This window comes from Biomphalaria glabrata, chromosome 4 (genome assembly GCF_947242115.1).
Source record: "Biomphalaria glabrata chromosome 4, xgBioGlab47.1, whole genome shotgun sequence".
Classification (NCBI taxonomy): Eukaryota; Metazoa; Mollusca; class Gastropoda; family Planorbidae; genus Biomphalaria; species Biomphalaria glabrata.
This window is the reverse complement of record NC_074714.1, coordinates 6,771,667-6,792,529: the sequence shown is the minus strand read 5'-3', so window position 1 is coordinate 6,792,529 and position 20,863 is coordinate 6,771,667. Positions and strand designations below refer to the sequence as shown.

General features: G+C 40.7%; 1 protein-coding gene across 2 annotated transcripts in view; it reads left to right on the top strand.

The window, feature by feature from the left end:
- Positions 1-20,863, top strand: part of LOC106056602 (inositol-pentakisphosphate 2-kinase-like) — an 85,793-nt gene that overhangs the window by 28,738 nt on the left and 36,192 nt on the right. For both annotated transcript variants that reach the window (XM_013213418.2, XM_013213417.2), the window contains exon 7: positions 5,822-5,880. In XM_013213418.2, coding sequence (XP_013068872.2) covers positions 5,822-5,880 — 59 coding nt within the window. The remainder of the gene's footprint in view (positions 1-5,821; positions 5,881-20,863) is intronic.

Genomic DNA, 20,863 nt, shown 5'->3' with positions numbered 1-20,863 from the left:
CAAATGGAAATTCCGTTTGACTACAATTGACAACCTCAGCGTAACTACTTTCCAAAAACAATACGGATGAAAAATTCGAACAACATTCACTCACACATACACATTCACAACCAGCGCTTTATGAGTTTGACTTCTTTGTACTTCTCGATGACCACAGCTGATCTTGTAACACTCTGACCGAAAGTGGGATAAAGGAGTTTTTAAATCTTTCTGTTTTAGTCCTAAAGGTAAGGAGACGACCACTTCGTTCAGATCTGATGTAACAGTGGTTTAATGGGTGCAGGTCGTCTTTAAGAATCGTGAATGTTTTGGAAATGCATCTTTCTTGAAAAAGCTCTAAAAGAGATGGTAGCTGTATTTAAGTGATATACGATGCTTTTTTTAATTAGTCTATTAAGTCTATGTCTTTGTGCCAGTGAAGTATTACCATACCAGCAGGTGATGGCAAAGTTGATTAGACTTGCTGATAGTTGCTGTGTAGAAGAGTTTGATTATTGTTTTGTCTATGTTAAATTTTCTTAGCTTTCTGAGATAGAAGAGTCGCTGGTGAATTTTCTTGTATATCTTTTGAAAGTATTCACTCCATTTCAGTTTGTTGTTGATACTAGATATGCAGTAAATCTTTGAGTCTTTGAACCTTCCGTTCGTAATAGATCCCCGCCTCGCCTTTACAAAACAAGCCCTTGTAGTCTTTAGTATTTTAGAGGAGCTTGTGCTTATTCTTTGTTTTATACCGACTCAAATGTTTCGTTTCTAGTTCATGCTTAGAGTGGTTCTCGGTCTATAGCTTATGTTTAGCACAGACACGCCCTGCAGAAAAGGTGTAAATCTTAAAGTTTGAGGTCCAATGTAGAAGACCAAGAACAATGCCTTTATGTTTTATGTTCTTGTACTTCTTATACTCTCGCTTCTCAGATCTAATGGTTGTCATACAGCAAGTTTGTTAGGCCTAGAAGTGACATAAACATTACCCAGAGCTCTCTTTCTCTCTCCCTCTCTCTCCATAAGTTTTGCTATTTATGCTTCTTGTCAATTAAAGAACTCTTTAGACTGATCAATTATCATGGGAGAAAAATGAATCATTGTAGTTTGCTAAACCGAAATGTTCCTGCTACATCTTGTGTCTCCACTAAATTCAGTCATTTTTCTCACCTGTGTCACATAGCTTTTGTTGTAAACCTGTAACCAGGGATGGATTGGGTATCAAAACCGGCCCGGGCATTTCTAAACCATCCGGCCCATAAATTGTATATTATATGATGGACATCCAGTTCTAGGGCTACCTGTCCTCAAAATCATTATGTAAAATTTTGATAATGTATCGATAGCTGTACACATGTTTACAGTGAACACTATGTCCTTATAAGGAATAAAGGCTTTATGTTGCTATTTAATCGTAAAGTGTTTAGGCCCTAAAAGGATGAAGCTCTACCGATGTAGGCTATTACATTATTTCAGAAAATGTATTAGATTAAATTAGTAGGCCTTAGTAGGGTCTGTAAAAGATTTTTAAGAAAATACTTCACTCAGAAGCCCCTTCCCCTGAAAAAGGAATACAATGAAAAACGTAATAATTTAATAGTGGCATCCATGCGGTCCTTATTTTATAAAATACAGACGTGGTTTCAAAAAAGGAGATATAACTGTGGGCTTACCGGCCCATTTGGATACCGGCCCACCGGGCATTTGCCCGAATGCCCATATAGCCAGTCCGCCCCTGCCTGTAACCCATTAATACGTCTCACCTGTGACATTGCCTCTCAAACAATTCGCTTATTTCCTTTTCAGTGTCTAAATAGACAAACGAGCCTATACATTGAAAGGTTAAATTTAGCCAATAGTTAATCCCCGTCAAGAGAGCTCTCCAACCTCAAACTCGTACAGGCTCTGAAAAAAACTTGTCATTTCGTTGTTTTCATTTGTTTCATTGTAACTCAATTGATGAAGTTTGGTATGTGCCGTGCACTCGAATTGTCTGAGACTTTTATTTTTCCATGAGCATAAGGAGTGTTGATGATGTCTTTGAGTCTCAGCGTGGAGTGATCAACATTGAAAAACTGGCGCTAAGATAGAAAATTGATTTGAAAAAAAAAAGGGGGGGGGGGCTAGATAACTGGTGTAGAGAAGAGGTTCTCAAACTTTTTTTTTGCCCCCGGGATCCCTTTATAGTCTAAACTTATACAGTAGTGAGGGACAAACTATCTGATCGGAATAACTGGCTTTTAGTGAAGAAGTTATTTTAAAAAGTGTACAATTTTCATCTTTCATCGGACCCCTACGGTCGTCCCATGGGCGTCCGCGGACCACTGTTTGAGAACCACTGGCGTAGATGATGTCGTGGTGTTGGAAAAGGTCACGAAGGGGTGAATGTGTGGGGGTGGGGTGGAAAGGGGAGTTCAGAGACGCGATCGCGCATGCGCAATAATGGGCTCACACGACTGAATCATGAGACTGAGTCAGTGCTGTATGGATCTCCTGCAGGAGACTGTGGAAGGCGGAATGCAAGTGACAATGTTAAGCACGGGCAAGTCGATGCCATTAAAATCATCGCAGTGTAATCAAGGTGCTCAAACGAGCATCTCTTCATCTCTAAAGGTCACGATGTTGGTTTTGAAGGTCAGGCTAAATACACTCATTTAAAGACCACGACAGATTGCTGCATGCCAAAGATTTCTTGGGCTGAAAATAAGACTAGTAGGGGAAAATAGGAACTTTTGGCCATGGGGAGCCATGCTGTGATGTCTTTGTTCAATGGATCCAGTGGCGTGGGCATTCAATAGGAAAGCTATTATAAGATAATCACTCCACCTACGTACTACAATGCCATTGCTAAATGGACATGCTCAAACTACTTAACATAGCACCTACGTACTACAATACCATTGCTAAATGGACATGGTCAAACTACTTAACATAGCACCTACGTACTACAATGCCATTGCTAAATGGACATGGTCAAACTACTAAACATAGCACCTACGTACTACAATGCCATTGCTAAATGGACATGGTCAAACTACTAAACATAGCACCTACGTACTACAATGCCATTGCTAAATGGACATGGTCAAACTACTAAACATAGCACCTACGTACTACAATGCCATTGCTAAATGGACATGGTCAAACTACTAAACATAGCACCTACGTACTACAATGCCATTGCTAAATGGACATGGTCAAACTACTAAACATAGCACCTACGTACTACAATGCCATTGCTAAATGGACATGCTCAAACTACTAAACATAGCACCTACGTACTACAATGCCATTGCTAAATGGACATGGTCAAACTACTTAACATAGCACCTACGTACTACAATGCCATAGCTAAATGGACATGGTCAAACTACTAAACATAGCACCTACGTACTACAATACCATTGCTAAATGGACATGCTCAAACTACTAAACATAGCACCTACGTACTACAATACCATTGCTAAATGGACATGGTCAAACTACTTAACATAGCACCTACGTACTACAATACCATTGCTAAATGGACATGCTCAAACTACTAAACATAGCACCTACGTACTACAATACCATTGCTAAATGGACATGGTCAAACTACTAAACATAGCACCTACCAATTACAATGCCATTGCTAAATGGACATGCTCAAACTATTTCACATAGTATATAACAGAGTTGTCTAGTTCACCTAGTGAACCGTGTATCGGACTGTTTTACAATGTATATTAGCTCTAGATATTTGCGACTAATAAACAACAACATTTATTTTTTTTTGTATTGGTAATAATCAATATATTAGTTTCCAGCAGTAAAGAAAAAAAAAAACAAGGTTACAAAGACAGTTTGTGTGGAAACATAAACTAAAAATCGGCCCCCGACAGACAGACATTCCACACAAAACTAATAGCGTCTTTTCCCCTTTCGGGGGCCGCTAAAAAGATCCCATTTCCAACAAATTTGACTGAATACTACACACAAAAAAAAGGGAAACTTAATCATTTCTTCTGTTTTTAAAAACTCATCAAATCGAGCTTTGATTCAATACGTTATGGAACGGAGTAAAAGAGAGAGAGAGAGACAAACGAATATTCACATTTGACTAGAGTAACACCTTTAGTAAAATCACTAAATTTAGAAAGCCTTCAGGACAGAAGGCTCAAAAGTAAAGTAGCAATCATACATAAAACACTGAACCATAATCTTCAAATACAAAAACAAAATTTAATAAAATACTCTGAAAGACACAAAGATAAAGGCACATTCCTCGTCCCAAATGCTAGGACAAATTTGTACAAATACTCCTTCTTCCCTAGTGCTATTAGAGCATGGAATGGGTTGCCTGAGCTAGCCAGGAAAACCAGTGACTTGGCAGAATTTAAGTCATTGGTTAATATGCATGACTAAATGCATGACGCGTAGGACGTAATCATCTTCTTTTTTGAAGTAACGTCTGTATTATATAAGATAAGATAAGAGAGAATATATCTATAGGACAAGGAAAGGCAGTGACACTCAGGGGAAATTAAATGTACAAGGGAAGTAATGCGGAGTTTGTAAAATGTGCATGAGGTCACCAGGGGAAACCATTCATGTGAACTACTGACGTGATTATTGACTGTATTGAATGGTATTGATTAGTGACGTTGTTCAATGTCTAGAATTTAACTACTCCTGGTTAGTGTGTTAGCTCTTGAGTCACCCTGTGAAGAAATGGGGAAATCTTATCATGTAGTGATCTGCTGGGAAACGTGTTGGCGTAGTGGTAGACTGCCTGGGAAGTTGGACATTAGAAAGTGGTTCTGAAATCAAAGGGAGAGTTAGAGAGTAAATAAAATGAAGAGAGATTGAAGATGGAGAGAGGGAGAGAGATTGGATGAGGTGTGTGAGAGGTAACTAATCGATCAATCGTTTTTAGACAATTGATTCACTGATAGATGGACTGACTGTGACAGGGACTGATTCCCCCCCCCACACACACACTCGTGTTGATTAGATTGTTGCATTGGATGGCTACCTGGTCGTGTGGTATGCGCTCTGGACTGTCGTCTCGATGGTCTCGGGTTTGAATTCAGCCCGTCGCCATTCCCCGCCGTCCTGGGCTAGGATGTAATAATCTTTCAAGTCTGAACACACGAGACTATTTTAATAAAGTCTAAATCAACTCACTCTGTCTGTCTGTCTGTCTGTCTGGTCAAAAGTTTGTACACGTTATTTCTCCGACTTCCGATCTCGGAACAAGCTGAAATTTTGCACACACATTTCTTTTACCTGACAAAACAAGAAAAATTAACCAATTGGTTAGTTAATTAATTATTGGTAACTAATAATTTTGTTTGGTATCGAACAAGGTAAAGAAATCGTCTATGGCTGATATGGTGGTATAAGCTGAATTAGTCCCCCTTTATAGGCCGCCGCTTGAAAGTTTCAAACTAACAATAGATAATTATAAAACCTTCTATTTTCATAAGCCCTTCACTAGCACAGTGGCTTGAGTGTCAGATTGAGAAGGCTTGAGCCCTGAGTTCCAATTCACGTTGTTCCTTTTTTAAAAATAAATAAATACATGCATTTAAAAAGCGATCACCCAGATACCCCCTTCTTTCTCCCCCACCCCTTTCCCAAGTGGTCCAGACAAGTGACAGGATCATAGCACATTGAGGAGAAAGTTAAAATCATGAAAAAGCGCTAAACAAAAACAATTGGTAAAAATATTTCTAATCGCACAGATTTACCGTTGTTAGTCTAGATCTATTACAAGTTTAATTACTTGACTGATCCAAACTAATTGATACAATTACGCTTAATATAAGCTTTGTTTGTCTTTTCCATTTCTTTGCAGACCAAATCTGGCCAGTGGCCACAGACGAGCAGCTACTGTCCACTTGATCTTTTCTCAGGGTAAGCACAGTGTGTGTGTTTTTTTCCCCACGAAGTTGATCTTGGATGGAATGGGATCTGTGTATGTCTGTCTGAGAGTGTGCGCTTAAGTTTTGGAGATATGAAGTTTGGCCTTTCACTTACCCTAGTGTTGGCCTTTCACTTACCCCATTGTTGGGCTTTCACTTACCCCAGTGTTGACCTTTCACTTACCCCAGTGTTGGGCTTTCACTTACCCCAGTGTTGGGCTTTCACTTACCCCAGTGTTGACCTTTCACTTACCCCAGTGTTGGGCTTTCACTTACCACAGTGTTGGCCTTTCACTTACCCCAGTGTTGGCCTTTCACTTACCCCAGTGTTGGCCTTTCACTTACCCCAGTGTTGGCCTTTCACTTACCCCAGTGTTGGCCTTTCACTTACCCCAGTGTTGGGCTTTCACTTACCCCAGTGTTGGGCTTTCACTTACCCCAGTGTTGGGCTTTCACTTACCCCAGTGTTGGCTTTCACTTACCCCAGTGTTGGCTTTTCACTTACCCCGGTGTTGGGCTTTCACTTACCCCAGTGTTGGCCTTTCACTTACCCCGGTGTTGGGCTTTCACTTACCCCAGTGTTGGCCTTTCACTTACCCCGGTGTTGGCCTTTCACTTACCCCAGTGTTGGCTTTCACTTACCCCAGTGTTGGCTTTTCACTTACCCCGGTGTTGGGCTTTCACTTACCCCAGTGTTGGCCTTTCACTTACCCCGGTGTTGGGCTTTCACTTACCCCAGTGTTGGCCTTTCACTTACCCCGGTGTTGGGCTTTCACTTACCCCAGTGTTGGCCTTTCACTTACCCCGGTGTTGGGCTTTCACTTACCCCAGTGTTGGCCTTTCACTTACCCCGGTGTTGGGCTTTCACTTACCCCAGTGTTGGGCTTTCACTTACCCCAGTGTTGGCTTTCACTTACCCCAGTGTTGGCCTTTCACTTACCCCGGTGTTGGGCTTTCACTTACCCCAGTGTTGGCCTTTCACTTACCCCGGTGTTGGGCTTTATCTTACCCCGGTGTTGGGCTTTCACTTACCCCAGTGTTGGCTTTCACTTACCCCAGTGTTGGCTTTCACTTACCCCAGTGTTGGCTTTTCACTTACCCCAGTGTTGGCCTTTCACTTACCCCGGTGTTGGGCTTTCACTTACCCCAGTGTTGGCCTTTCACTTACCCCGGTGTTGGGCTTTATCTTACCCCAGTGTTGGCCTTTCACTTGACCCGGTGTTGGGCTTTCACTTACCCCAGTGTTGGCCTTTCACTTACCCCGGTGTTGGGCTTTCACTTACCCCAGTGTTGGGCTTTCACTTACCCCAGTGTTGGCTTTCACTTACCCCAGTGTTGGCCTTTCACTTACCCCGGTGTTGGGCTTTCACTTACCCCAGTGTTGGCCTTTCACTTACCCCGGTGTTGGGCTTTCACTTACCCGGACGGAAGACATAAAGACTGCCAAACTTATTCGCCGACGTGCCGAACGTACATTTCAAAAGACAGGTCTGACGATACATCGACAAATATACATACGAGAAAAAAACAAGGTTAACCGTATGATTAGAGACGCAAAAGCTAGTCATATTCGACAAAAAATCGAAAATTCTGATTCTTCAAAGGAGCTATTCAGGATCACCGCTGAAATGTTAGGGGGAGCAAATAACGAACGTTTGCCGTCATCTATCCCATTATCTGAACTTCCTGATTCCTTCAATAGATTCTTCATTGGGAAGATTGAGCAGATTAGAAATGACATGCCATCCCTCTCATCACAGCTTGACCACTCTCCAATTTTTCAAAATACTCCTTTTTGCGAGTTTCAGCGTGTATCTGAAGATTATGTCAAAAGTACTATTTTGAAGATGCCAAATAAGTCATGTGACCTTGATCCCATTCCAACCTCCTTGCTCCTTGAATGTTTAGATGAGCTTGTACCTACAATTACCAACATTGTGAACTCTTCACTGACTTCAGGCATTGTACCACAGCAATTTAAGCATGCACTTGTCAGGCCCTTATTAAAGAAATCCAGTCTTGACCCGGAATGTCTAAAAAACTATCGCCCGGTTTCAAATCTTCCCTTCCTGTCAAAGCTTCTGGAGCGCATCGTGTTAGTGCAAATTCTTTCTCATCTTGAACAGTACTGTCTCTTGGAAGAATTTCAATCTGCATATAGGAAGTGCCGTAGCACAGAGACAGCAGTGGTCAGGGTACTAAACGACTTACTTCACAATTCCGACAAAGGCCACATATCAATTCTTTCTATGCTGGACTTGTCCGCAGCCTTTGATACGCTAGACCATGAAATTATGATGGCCAGATTCTCTGCAACTTTTGGTTTAGCAGGAGTCGTCCTAAAGTGGCTTGGATCCTACCTGACGGAACGCACCCAAAGTGTCGTTGTTAGCGGGACGGAATCAACAAGCTTACTTTTGAAGTACGGAGTACCCCAAGGATCAGTTCTAGGCCCAGTACTGTTCACTATGTACACATATCCACTCAGCGGTGTCATACGGCCAACCGGCATCTTATACCATTTCTTTGCCGATGACTCACAGTTATACGATTCATCAGTACCCTCAGAGGTGTCCCATCTGGCAGAGAATATCAGTGGTACCGTTGCAAGGGTGAGCGATTGGATGGTTGAAAATAAACTCAAGATGAACGAAGACAAGACAGAAATAATTAAGATTGGCACTAGGAACAATGTCTCAAAAGTTGAAAGCACAGATTCTCTCTTTATCACGAACTGCCATGTTCCTTTTGTCCATGTAGTGCGGAATCTTGGAGTTTTCTTCGACTCAACACTATCTTTCGACCCACACATAAATCAGCTCTGCAAAGGTCTTTATCTGCAGCTGCGCAGATTAGGCCAGATCCGACCATATTTAACAACGGAGTCAACAAAAACGCTAGCTGTGGCATTCATACTCTCCCGCCTTGACTACTGCAACGCCGTGCTAGCAGGTATACCTGATGACAAAATAGCCAAGCTGCAACGTATACAGAACAACGCCGCTCGAATAGTCCTTAAAAAAAACTAGACAAGATTCTGCTACTACGCTCTTGCGCACGCTCCATTGGCTTCCCGTGAAAGCGAGAATCGATTACAAGGTCGCCACACTTTGTCATCAGTGTATATATAACAACGAGATGCCCTTGTACCTTAGCGAACTGATTACTCCATATGTCCCCCAGAGAACCCTGCGCTCAATGGACTCAACGCTTTTAGTAGTGCCACGTTTCTCCCTCAAAAGCTACGGTCTGCGTGCTTTTTCAGTTCACGGACCAAAGGTTTGGAACTCACTCCCCATTGATCTCAGACAGACAACATGCTATACCACTTTTAAGAAGAACATTAAGACCTACTTGTTTAAAACTTTTTTAGATTAACTGTTATTTCGGCAGTTGTGTTTATGTTTGTAATGTTGTTACAGCGCCTTGAGCCTACATTTTGTTTGTTAACAGCGCTTTATAAATAAATAAATTATTATTATTACCCCGGTGTTGGGCTTTCACTTACCCCAGTGTTGGGCTTTCACTTACCCCGGTGTTGGGCTTTCACTTACCCCGGTGTTGGGCTTTCACTTACCCCAGTGTTGGCCTTTCACTTACCCCAGTGTTGGCCTTTCACTTACCCCAGTGTTGGCCTTTCACTTACCCCAGTGTTGGCCTTTCACTTACCCCAGTGTTGGGCTTTCACTTACCCCAGTGTTGGGCTTTCACTTACCCCAGTGTTGGCTTTCACTTACCCCAGTGTTGGCTTTTCACTTACCCCGGTGTTGGGCTTTCACTTACCCCAGTGTTGGCCTTTCACTTACCCTGGTGTTGGGCTTTCACTTACCCCAGTGTTGGCCTTTCACTTACCCCGGTGTTGGCCTTTCACTTACCCCAGTGTTGGCTTTCACTTACCCCAGTGTTGGCTTTTCACTTACCCCGGTGTTGGGCTTTCACTTACCCCAGTGTTGGCCTTTCACTTACCCCGGTGTTGGGCTTTCACTTACCCCAGTGTTGGCCTTTCACTTACCCCGGTGTTGGGCTTTCACTTACCCCAGTGTTGGCCTTTCACTTACCCCGGTGTTGGGCTTTCACTTACCCCAGTGTTGGCCTTTCACTTACCCCGGTGTTGGGCTTTCACTTACCCCAGTGTTGGGCTTTCACTTACCCCAGTGTTGGCTTTCACTTACCCCAGTGTTGGCCTTTCACTTACCCCGGTGTTGGGCTTTCACTTACCCCAGTGTTGGCCTTTCACTTACCCCGGTGTTGGGCTTTATCTTACCCCGGTGTTGGGCTTTCACTTACCCCAGTGTTGGCTTTCACTTACCCCAGTGTTGGCTTTCACTTACCCCAGTGTTGGCTTTTCACTTACCCCAGTGTTGGCCTTTCACTTACCCCGGTGTTGGGCTTTCACTTACCCCAGTGTTGGCCTTTCACTTACCCCGGTGTTGGGCTTTCACTTACCCCAGTGTTGGCCTTTCACTTGACCCGGTGTTGGGCTTTCACTTACCCCAGTGTTGGCCTTTCACTTACCCCGGTGTTGGGCTTTCACTTACCCCGGTGTTGGGCTTTCACTTACCCCAGTGTTGGCTTTCACTTACCCCAGTGTTGGCCTTTCACTTACCCCGGTGTTGGGCTTTCACTTACCCCAGTGTTGGCCTTTCACTTACCCCGGTGTTGGGCTTTATCTTACCCCGGTGTTGGGCTTTCACTTACCCCAGTGTTGGCTTTCACTTACCCCAGTGTTGGCCTTTCACTTACCCCGGTGTTGGGCTTTCACTTACCCCAGTGTTGGCCTTTCACTTACCCCGGTGTTGGGCTTTCACTTACCCTGGTGTTGGGCTTTCACTTACCCCGGTGTTGGCCTTTCACTTACCCCAGTGTTGGCCTTTCACTTACCCCGGTGTTGGGCTTTCACTTACCCTGGTGTTGGGCTTTCACTTACCCCAGTGTTGGCCTTTCACTTACCCCGGTGTTGGGCTTTCACTTACCCTGGTGTTGGGCTTTCACTTACCCTGGTGTTGGGCTTTCACTTACCCTGGTGTTGGGCTTTTACTTACCCCAGTGTTGGGCTTTCACTTACCCCAGTGTTGGGCTTTCACTTACCCCAGTGTTGGGCTTTTCACTTACCCCGGTGTTGGCCTTTCACTTACCCCGGTGTTGGCCTTTCACTTACCCCGGTGTTGGGCTTTCACTTACCCCAGTGTTGGGCTTTCACTTACCCCGGTGCCAACATCTCTCTGCATGAGTTTCCAAATGATTTCCTTGTCTTGGCTTCAAGTCCACCCAATTTCATGTGCTCAGAAGTATCAAGGGGCCGGATTAAAACTGTGTCACGGGTCGGATATAGCACACTAGCCGCAGTTCGAGCATCACTGACTTAACCGGTATCTAATCTCGCGACACGTAAGTACATCAGTCATGTTTTTCACTTGACCGATACTCATCACGCTCATTTGATGCCACGATCTTACAAGTGCTGCAGTGGCGGCGACTCTTGGGTACTAGATGTATACCATAGTAGTTTGATGGCATTAAAATATAAACTTCTCTCTCTGTCTCTCGGCAATGTGGGGGAAGGGGGGTGGGGGTAATTCTAGGTTGACAAGAGAAATGTTTCATCTACTTTTTCTAATAAATGTTGTTTCCTTAGTGATGCCTACGTCCCGCGGGCCATATCTGACCCTTGACACAGTGCACAATGAAGCCAAAGAAACTGGGTTCCATTGAACTGCATGTGACACTCGTGATGGACATTGATTTTAACTCCCTGGCCTACAAAGGTTGGTCTGTCCTACCTAAGATATTAGCCCCCAGGCCTAAAAAGGTGGGTCTATTTTACTTAAGATATTAACCCCCCTCCCCCCCCCCCAGACCTATAATGGTTGAACTGTCTTAAGATATAAGTCTACAGGCCCAAAAAGGTTAGACTTTCTTTAAAATAACATATTGGCCGCCTCAAAAATCCTGCACAGGTCCTCTACTTACGTAAATTCGGCATTGGCTGTAATGTATTGCTTATATAGCTACCAATAAAACATAATTACTTGTTACCGGTATTAAAAAAAAAATAAAATGTTATGGTGGTCGTGAATACTAACGTATCGCGGTTTGGCGATGTATTAAGGATCATTCCTTTATGACTGTTATATAAGTGGAGGTGGAACAGCGGGCTCCAGTGGTTGGGGCATGGATGTTGGTACGCAATTGAAACAACTATTTTAGCGATACGTAGTTGAAACAACTATTTTAGCGGTACGTAATTGAAATAAGTATTTTAGCGGTACGTAATTGAAATAAGTATTTTAGCGGTACGTAATTGAAATAAGTATTTTAGCGGTACGTAGTTGAAACAACTATTTTAGCGGTACGTAATTGAAATAAGTATTTTAGCGATACGTAGTTGAAACAACTATTTTAGCGGTACGTAATTGAAATAAGTATTTTAGCGGTACGTAATTGAAATAAGTATTTTAGCGGTACGTAATTGAAATAAGTATTTTAGCGGTACGTAATTGAAATAAGTATTTTAGCGGTACGTAATTGAAATAAGTATTTTAGCGGTACGTAATTGAAATAAGTATTTTAGCGGTACGTAATTGAAATAAGTATTTTAGCGGTACGTAATTGAAATAAGTATTTTAGCGGTACGTAATTGAAATAAGTATTTTAGCGGTACGTAATTGAAATAAGTATTTTAGCGGTACGTAATTGAAATAAGTATTTTAGCGGTACTGAATCATGTTAAATCTTACAACCTACACACTATTTGATGATGAAAACGATTGTCCCTTTTTGTTGCCAAATGATTCCGTGGCAATGGATGGAATGGCTTCTTGTCATTCAAATGTGGGTGTTATATATTTAAAAAGGCATTAAACTGTCCAAGCTAAGGTTTACCCCAATTCCAAGTACTAGTAAACACTGTCATTTATCTAGTTGTCATTGTCAAAAATTGCTCTAATCTTGACTGTGTCGACTAACCTAACCTTCAGTCTATTTAGCTAATGGTCTCAAGTGCTTACCGAGCGCTAACATTCCGCAACGAATTGTTACTTTACTATCACCAAGTTTTATAAGTAACATGTAAGCCTCATGTTTAATCCTAACCTTTAGCATGAATTACAATATTATGGTACCTGCACTTCTGCAGCAGCACACTGCCCAGTATGTCAAACTGCCTATAACACAGCCTCGGGGTGATGGGACATTACCTGAGACCAGTGCATGTGAAGACCACACCATCATGACCATAGTTGTCCACTTAACGATACTGTCACGTGACTGTGCTAGTCTAATACTCATCTAGTATCAATAAATCTTTTTTTTTTTTGTAGTAAAAGCGAAAACTTTACAAATTCATTATTTTAAACCCAATGTTTTCAATAGAGTTTTACTCTTAAGACTAGCTAACAAAATTGTTAGATTTAATGTTGATATGAAAGGAATCGGTCTTTATTTGTTTAAACATTTGGACGTCATAGTTGGATGATCCCAAATCTAATCTATAATGTTTTTATTAAATTGTAGTAATGTGTGTGGAAAAAAAGGTCAACTAGATCTGTCTGAAAACACGTGTATCTCATCTAGTTCCGACTTTGTTGACTCAAGTTGACTGTATAGTGGCAGAGGTTCAACGAACACTTCACCACGCGATCCTTTGATTAAAATTATATAAACAACATGTTTTTTTGGCAACAGAAGGTGTGGTCATATTGACCCATATTCATTAAGGATATGAACGATTTAGTCTATCTGTATTGCCTTCTCATTGGCGGAGAGCCCCAAACAGAACCTCGTGTAGTTGGCTGGGACTTGTACCGACAGTTTCGTTGGCCATCAAATATCCATCTTTCTCCCACCTGTGTAGTTATCATGCAAGCTCGTTGACTGAGTATCATATCTGTATCTATCTTATCTGCATCAACATGGCTGGGTAAATAGGATTAGACATTCAACCAACTTGGTCAGTAACGCTTGTTGACAACAATAGTGGGTGATTCACGAATACATGGCGTTACAGAATGCCGGTCACTGTGGCACTAAAGTAGGTCTGACAAGTCTCACGTTTAGAAACTATAAGTACTATATAAATATATGGAGACACACACACACAAGTTATCGCTCTACACACATACACGAATTCCATTAATTGTTTTATTTACATATGTATATGTTTTACACAAATGAGTTGATCTGTATTGCCTCTTCAATGGCTGAGCCCCAAACAGAGCCCATGTAGGTGGCTGGGAGTACCGGCAGTTGTCTTCTATCATTGACCATCGGGCGCCCATCTTTCTCCCACCTCTGTACGGTAGTAGTTATGTATGCTTGTTGACGTGTCATGATCGCTGTCTTACTTTAATAGAAGAAAAAAAAAGGCAGACAAATCTCAGCATTTTCCCTGTTCCTAGCTGCCACACTGCTTGCTAGCTGCCTGGGTTTATAGTTTGATCATTGACACTTTAGTCTACGTAGCAAGTCAGTAAGTATTGTTTTCTTGGAGACTTGAAAGTGGCTGCAGATGTTCGGCTGTAAAGAACTATTAGTGAGTACAAGTCTAGCGCAACCACCATTCTCAATACTCATTGAAACTGGTTTCACAGGAGACTGAACTAAATGGGTTGAGAGGCGATCTTAGATGCCAAGTAAAAATGCATGACACTGACCTATAGAGACAGGCGTAAAGCGATGGGAAGACACCATCGAAGAATGGCTGGGCTTGTCATTGAAACAGTCTCGAGTCATAGCAAATAGCAGAGATGAATGAAGAAAGACGATCGACAGATCATGTGTGGTGCCTCAACGGTCCAACAGACTGACAGACAAGCGAAGGTGGCGAAGGAAGGTGAAAGGTGACTTCTACGTGAGCTCTTCTGGTGAGCAGCAAAAAGTTTGGCCACTGCATCCACGTTAGGTTTTATACCAATGTATTAGTTCCTGACCTTTTTTTTTACTGAAACAGTTTTTAAAAGTCGAACTTAGCAGTGTTCAATAGTCTTTTAGTGTCTGGAGTTTAGATACACAACATAGACATGAATACAACATAACGTAATAATCAAAACAAAGATCTTACAGCCATTAATAGTTCATGGAAATAATGAAACCAATAGAAATCATGGTACAGAGTAAAACTTCATGCAATATATTAATTCGTGTTTTGTTTTGTTTTTTGATGTGTAAAGCTTGAAACTTCTGCTATCCTATTGGAGTAGTTAAAATAGTATCCTTATTTTTCTCTTTTCTACACTTTTGTTAAGTTCTCGATCTAGATCTTGCTGTTAAAGGAAGGCAGTTGCTCATTTGTGACCTCTCTCTCTCTCTCTCGTTGGGCTGACGTCATTATGTATCGTATCGTGTAAATAAAAATAACCTCGAAGACGAGTTGCTTTTCTGTGAGTTTCTTGACATTTAGGAAGAAAGCTCCAGAAAGAGCGGGATAACTGTACTCAAGTACTTGCAGCTATCTGTCCTTCTATCACCAGATGACAAGACATGGCGTGGATTGGCTGAAATGATCTCAACTCTAATCACTCCCCATCAGCTCAGTCTACGTCATGTCATTCGGTGATGAGTATAGCTGAACAATTAATACTGTCATGATTAAAAACTTAAACAACTTTAGCCGGTATTTAGACGCAATTTCACATGTGATCATTATAGATAATTTTCTATACTTTTTAACTGGACTCCATTACATCTTTGATCACTATATACCATTACATATTTAATCATTATACCCCATTATAGATCTATGCTATAAACAATTTTATATGTAATCACTATACAACCTTGATATGTAATCACTTGCAATCTTTCAATATGTAATCATTAGACGCCATTGTATATATAATCACTATACACCAATACATATGTAATCAATATAACCAGATGTGCTTTGCTAAAGAATGTTGGGGCCTCCCATTGTTTCTACTAGCCATTATATTCTCGTGCATCTTCTTGTCGAGAAGGAAATCTCTCAACTTGCTGATGGGGGGGGGGGGTGCAGATACTCGTACAGCATTGAAGTACAGAAACACACAAAAACAAACCCTGGACAAAGTCGTGTCTCTGTTTTCTTTGTTGGCAAACAAACGCGTCCAACACATTCTCTCCTCGTGGGATTTCAAAGTCTACATTGTGTAGAGGGGACTGAACACAACATATCTGACAGGATCAGACACATTGTTGGGAGCTTCCTTCTGCAGCCTGGAGATAACAGTGTTTTCCTAAGCAGCCACGTTGGTGGTGGTGGTGTGGGGGGGGGGATGAAGGGGAAGGGAGGAAAAAAAAAAGCTTTTTTCTACTTTCGCTCGAAATAAAACTTCCCAGAGTTTCATAACAAAGTTTGAACCTGTAGAACAGCGGTTCTCAACATTTTAGGCTCGGCGACCCCTTTTTACGATCCCCCACGCTGCCGCGACCCCCCCCCCCCGCACACACACACACAGCAATAGAAGGATGGACAAAAACAATTCATTTTTTCGATGATCTTAGGCGACCCCTGGCAAATCGTCAATCGACCCCCAAATGGGTCGCGACCCACAGGTTGAGAACCCCTGCTGTAGAATGAGCTGATCAAAGTTGACAATGTTATTTCATTGAACTAGCTTTCTATTGTATGACTCCCTCTTGAGATTCAAGTTTTAAAATGCCATTTTCTGTATTAGTTAACAAACAATGATTTTCAGTTCTCTTCCAAGGAATCGTTTCGTTAAACAAATGCAGTTCTGAGGATATCTGATTCTTGGTTTTCTTGTAAACAGGGCATCATTTAAAAGATACAGAGAATTAACACTGAAATATTTACATCAAATTTCAATTTCAATATCTCCCACTGTATATATAATATAGCAACACTATTTAGTCTAACTTTCTGTAACAACTGTGTGGTGTTCACTTCATAAACAACTTAGAAACACACTGAATCAGAAACTAAACTTTAGTTCAACAAAAAAGAATTAAAGGTTCTATTCAAAATAAAAGTAACATTGACCACAATGTTACTCTTGATCAAACTTGGGTTCGATAAATTGATTACTTCCCGTGAATGATTGCACCGTCATAAGTAACTGTGTCAATATCGTCTGATTGACTGTAACAAAACAAAAACAAAAATTTTGATAAGTCACCTAGATCACTGTGATACTATTATTATCTTTATTGTTTTGTGGCTAGTTCACCTTTAAACTCGTTAGACAAATAATAAAAGGTTGTTGACTTGTCGGACGTAGCTGTTGATGTGGTAGCCATGGATGGGAACGCGTCGAAATGTAGTCTAGCCCTCACGGGGGGGTTCTCAATTTCGTAGACTGCCTTATACTTTTAACATCCACTGGTAGCTAGAACTGGATTAGAAGTGACAACCATTTGTCTTATATTCTCTTTCTTAGATAAAGTGTGACGTAGATTTCAGTTTCTTTTTTTTTTAAAGGACTTTTGAGAATTCACTTTTCTTTAAAAAAAATGATATAAAACAAAAACAAAAAAAAAAGCAAGCATGGAGGTAATATTTAAAAACGTGTGTGTGTGTCCTGACTGAATGGACTTACCCACAGGACTGACTGATATCGATCTATCTGTCCTTTTTACAAAGCTTATATAAATTGTCTGTCTGGATTCTTTTCTACTTTTTTTTCACCCACTTCACATTCTCGGATCAAGTAGAAACTGAACAACTATTCATTGGGGATGACAACACACGAATCAATTAAAAAACAACAACATTAAACTGATGAATTAGTGGTAATTAATTTCGATTTATATGGGAAAAGGGGAGATAAAACCTGCAAAGTTGGCAGTGATTGAACGGTGCTCTCCCCTCATTGTAATGTAAAGGAGAAAAGACGCTATTAGTTTTGTGTGGCCTGTCTGTCCGTCCGTCCCGGTTAGATCTCAGAAACTAGAAGAGAAAATGAAAATCGGTCATCATGGTATTTTAGATCCTTCAAAGTTCTGATGCTACGACTACTTTTTTCTTTTCCGAAAGTAAACCATCTAATTTAAAAAATTGTCTATGCAAGCAGATTTTTCATAAAAATACATCACTTTTACAACTATTCACTATTAATAGTAACAAACACGGGAGGCTCTTTAGTAGGGGACATGGTAATTTGCCATATTTGTAACACATTTATACAAACAGTTCTAGATGTTTTGTGAAAATATATATTTTTTTACATTTTTATTGCTAAGTTAAGTAAGTTCTGTCATACTAACTACTAAAATAACAAAAAAAAATGTTAACTATATTTTTAAAGAGAAAAAATCTATCTAGTATGCATATAAGTTGGACAGAATTTAAAACAAACAATAAGTAGTTTTTCATATTATCGCGTGAATTGCAGCGTAGACATACCAAACCACAGGACATTCATTTTTTTTTTTTACGGAAATGTTTTTTTTCTTGAGGATTTGAATAAGAGATTGAACTCTTTACAAAACAATTAGATCAATTAGATATTCATTATAAGACATCAGTTAGGCCAGGTTCACATCTAACTTCACATTCACTTTCACCTATCCTTTGGTCTGCTGGACCGATGGGGCACCACACAAGATCTGTCAACCTTTTTTCTCGATTTTTCTCTGTCATTTGTCTTTGATAGAATTTCATTCTGATGTTCCTTCTGAAAATATTGAAACCTGCCTTTTTACCTGCCTAGGAGGATCAGTTCGGGGGCCGATTTTGAGTTTGTGTTTCCACACAAACTGTCTTTGTCACCTTTTTTTTTTTTTAAAGCATTTTTGTTTATATCTTGTTTCTTACTTCATTCAATCAAAGCTATTGTACCTCTAGAGCCGCCCCTTCCAACCGAAAACACCGTGAACTCAACCCATATATTTCGATTACTGGAGACTTAATCTGACACTTTCCAAATTATAGTCATAGGAATATTTTCTCTGAGTTTGTGTTGGTCCCTTTTTGGTTGACTCTATGGGTTCGGTCAAACGATTAAAACTATGGAATCTTTCTGCGAGTTCTTTGCTTTTCAACAATTTGTTTCCAGTCTAGAGTTGTCAACCAACAGAAACACCAAGTGTTGCATCGTTCTTAATGTGGACTGAACAAATACATAAATAGTACTTGAAGCGACCAGGGGTAACAATAATGGCACTGTGGTAAGGCTAGGTCTGCTTTATTGATCCTAATTGGGAATGGGTTGTGATTACAGGGACCCTTTTTTTTTTTTCTCAAATCCAAACCCCAACATTCACACCAATAGATCAGACACAAAGAGTTCATTGAGTGAGTACACACATCCTCAGTGAAACTTGTGCAGCTCCACGTAGTCTCTGAGACATACGCTCCCAAGTCTCTAAACCGTGTCCAACGCAATGGATATGAATTTTTAAACGCATAGGGTAGTACATATTGTGTACGCAGGGCGTATCCATGATTTTGCTTATGATAGCATTGCAGACGAAACTGTGCCCTAGGTCACCTTGACACTTCCACTCCTATTTTCTGACTAGTTGGGAGAAGTTTGCTTCCTTTTAAACACTTAACTCCCTTTGTCGTCTGCTGGCAGTTTCAAATACATCATACATCATTATACATTTCAATTACATTGCTTTTAGTTGGACTCGATTCAGTCATTGAAAATATCTGTAATGTTTTTAAAATCTAGTGATTTTTTTAAAAAAGCTTTTATCAACTTTGTCTGGTACAAATTTTGAACACGTTATTTCTCCCACTTCCTAATCTCGGATCAAGTTGAAACTTTGCAAAGTATTCATTGTCCCTTACAAAACGTGTATGGATTAAAAAAAAAAAACACTAATTATTTGATTAATTAATTAATTTTGATATAAAAAGGGAAATAGACACTTAAGTATTAAGATCTGTGACTGTAAATGTTGTTTTAAGTGATATGTTTTCTTATAAATAAACTGGATTGTTCTAAGGAAGACAAATCAGGTCTTAGCGCTGAAGACATTTAGATCGAATTATAAATCGACCCAATGAACCGAGCTCAACATTTTCCATTTCTCCAGTTCCTAGCTTTAAGACCATTGGAAATGTTTGAACTGTGAACATACTGAAAAGCTGTATTTTACATTTCACGTCGAACCAAAACAAGCACTGAGTGGCATTATCTTCTTATCTTGTACATTACAGACGTTCTTTCTAAATAGAAGATAATTGCGTCCTACACGTATCCATGTGTTACTCTAGTCGTGAATGTTAATTAGACGAACTCTGCTAAATCATTTGGTTTTCCTGTCTGATTCAATCAACCCATTTCATGCTCTAATAGCACTAGGGAAGAAGCAGCACTTATATGAATTACTCCTAGATAATGGAATAAGAAATGTGCCCTTCGTGTCTTTTTGAGCATTCTATTAGATTGTGTCTTTGTATTTGTAAATTGTTAGTCTTATATGTATTATTGTTATTTACTTGTTAAGTCTTCTGTCCTGAAGTCTCTTCAAATTTAGTGATTTTACTAACGGCGTTACTCGAGGTGAATGTTCGCTTGAGAACGTCGCTATTTTTGGTGTCTAGCGATGCGCATCTAATTTGGGCTCGTGTGCAACCCGCGAGGTCATCATTCGCCATTTTAATTGTTGAGCATTCTCATTATGGCTTTGTTTTCTTAAGGCTCAGTCCATTATCCATCCAATTATAGTCTAAATGTGTGTATCCACTTTTGAGATCCACTAAGGTGGATTTAGCCTCGTGCTGCTGCTTGTGTGGATGTGTGGCTTAGCTGGAAGCTTATCCCCGCTCTAGCTGTCAGGTTCGGTATTGACATAGTGATGTGTCAGGTTGTGTCTACTTGTCACCAAGTAAGGATTTAGTCCCGTGTCAGGCTGACCCCTACCAAAAACACGGGTCCTACTAAGTAGTGAAGTAGTGGCTCAACTGTTAACATAGAAGTCTGACCTAGAACATTGCAACACTACATCGTATCTCCGATATTGTGTGGGCTTGAGGTTTAACTGTACAAAGTCCCAAAACCTTCAACCGTTGATCAAACCAGTGGACC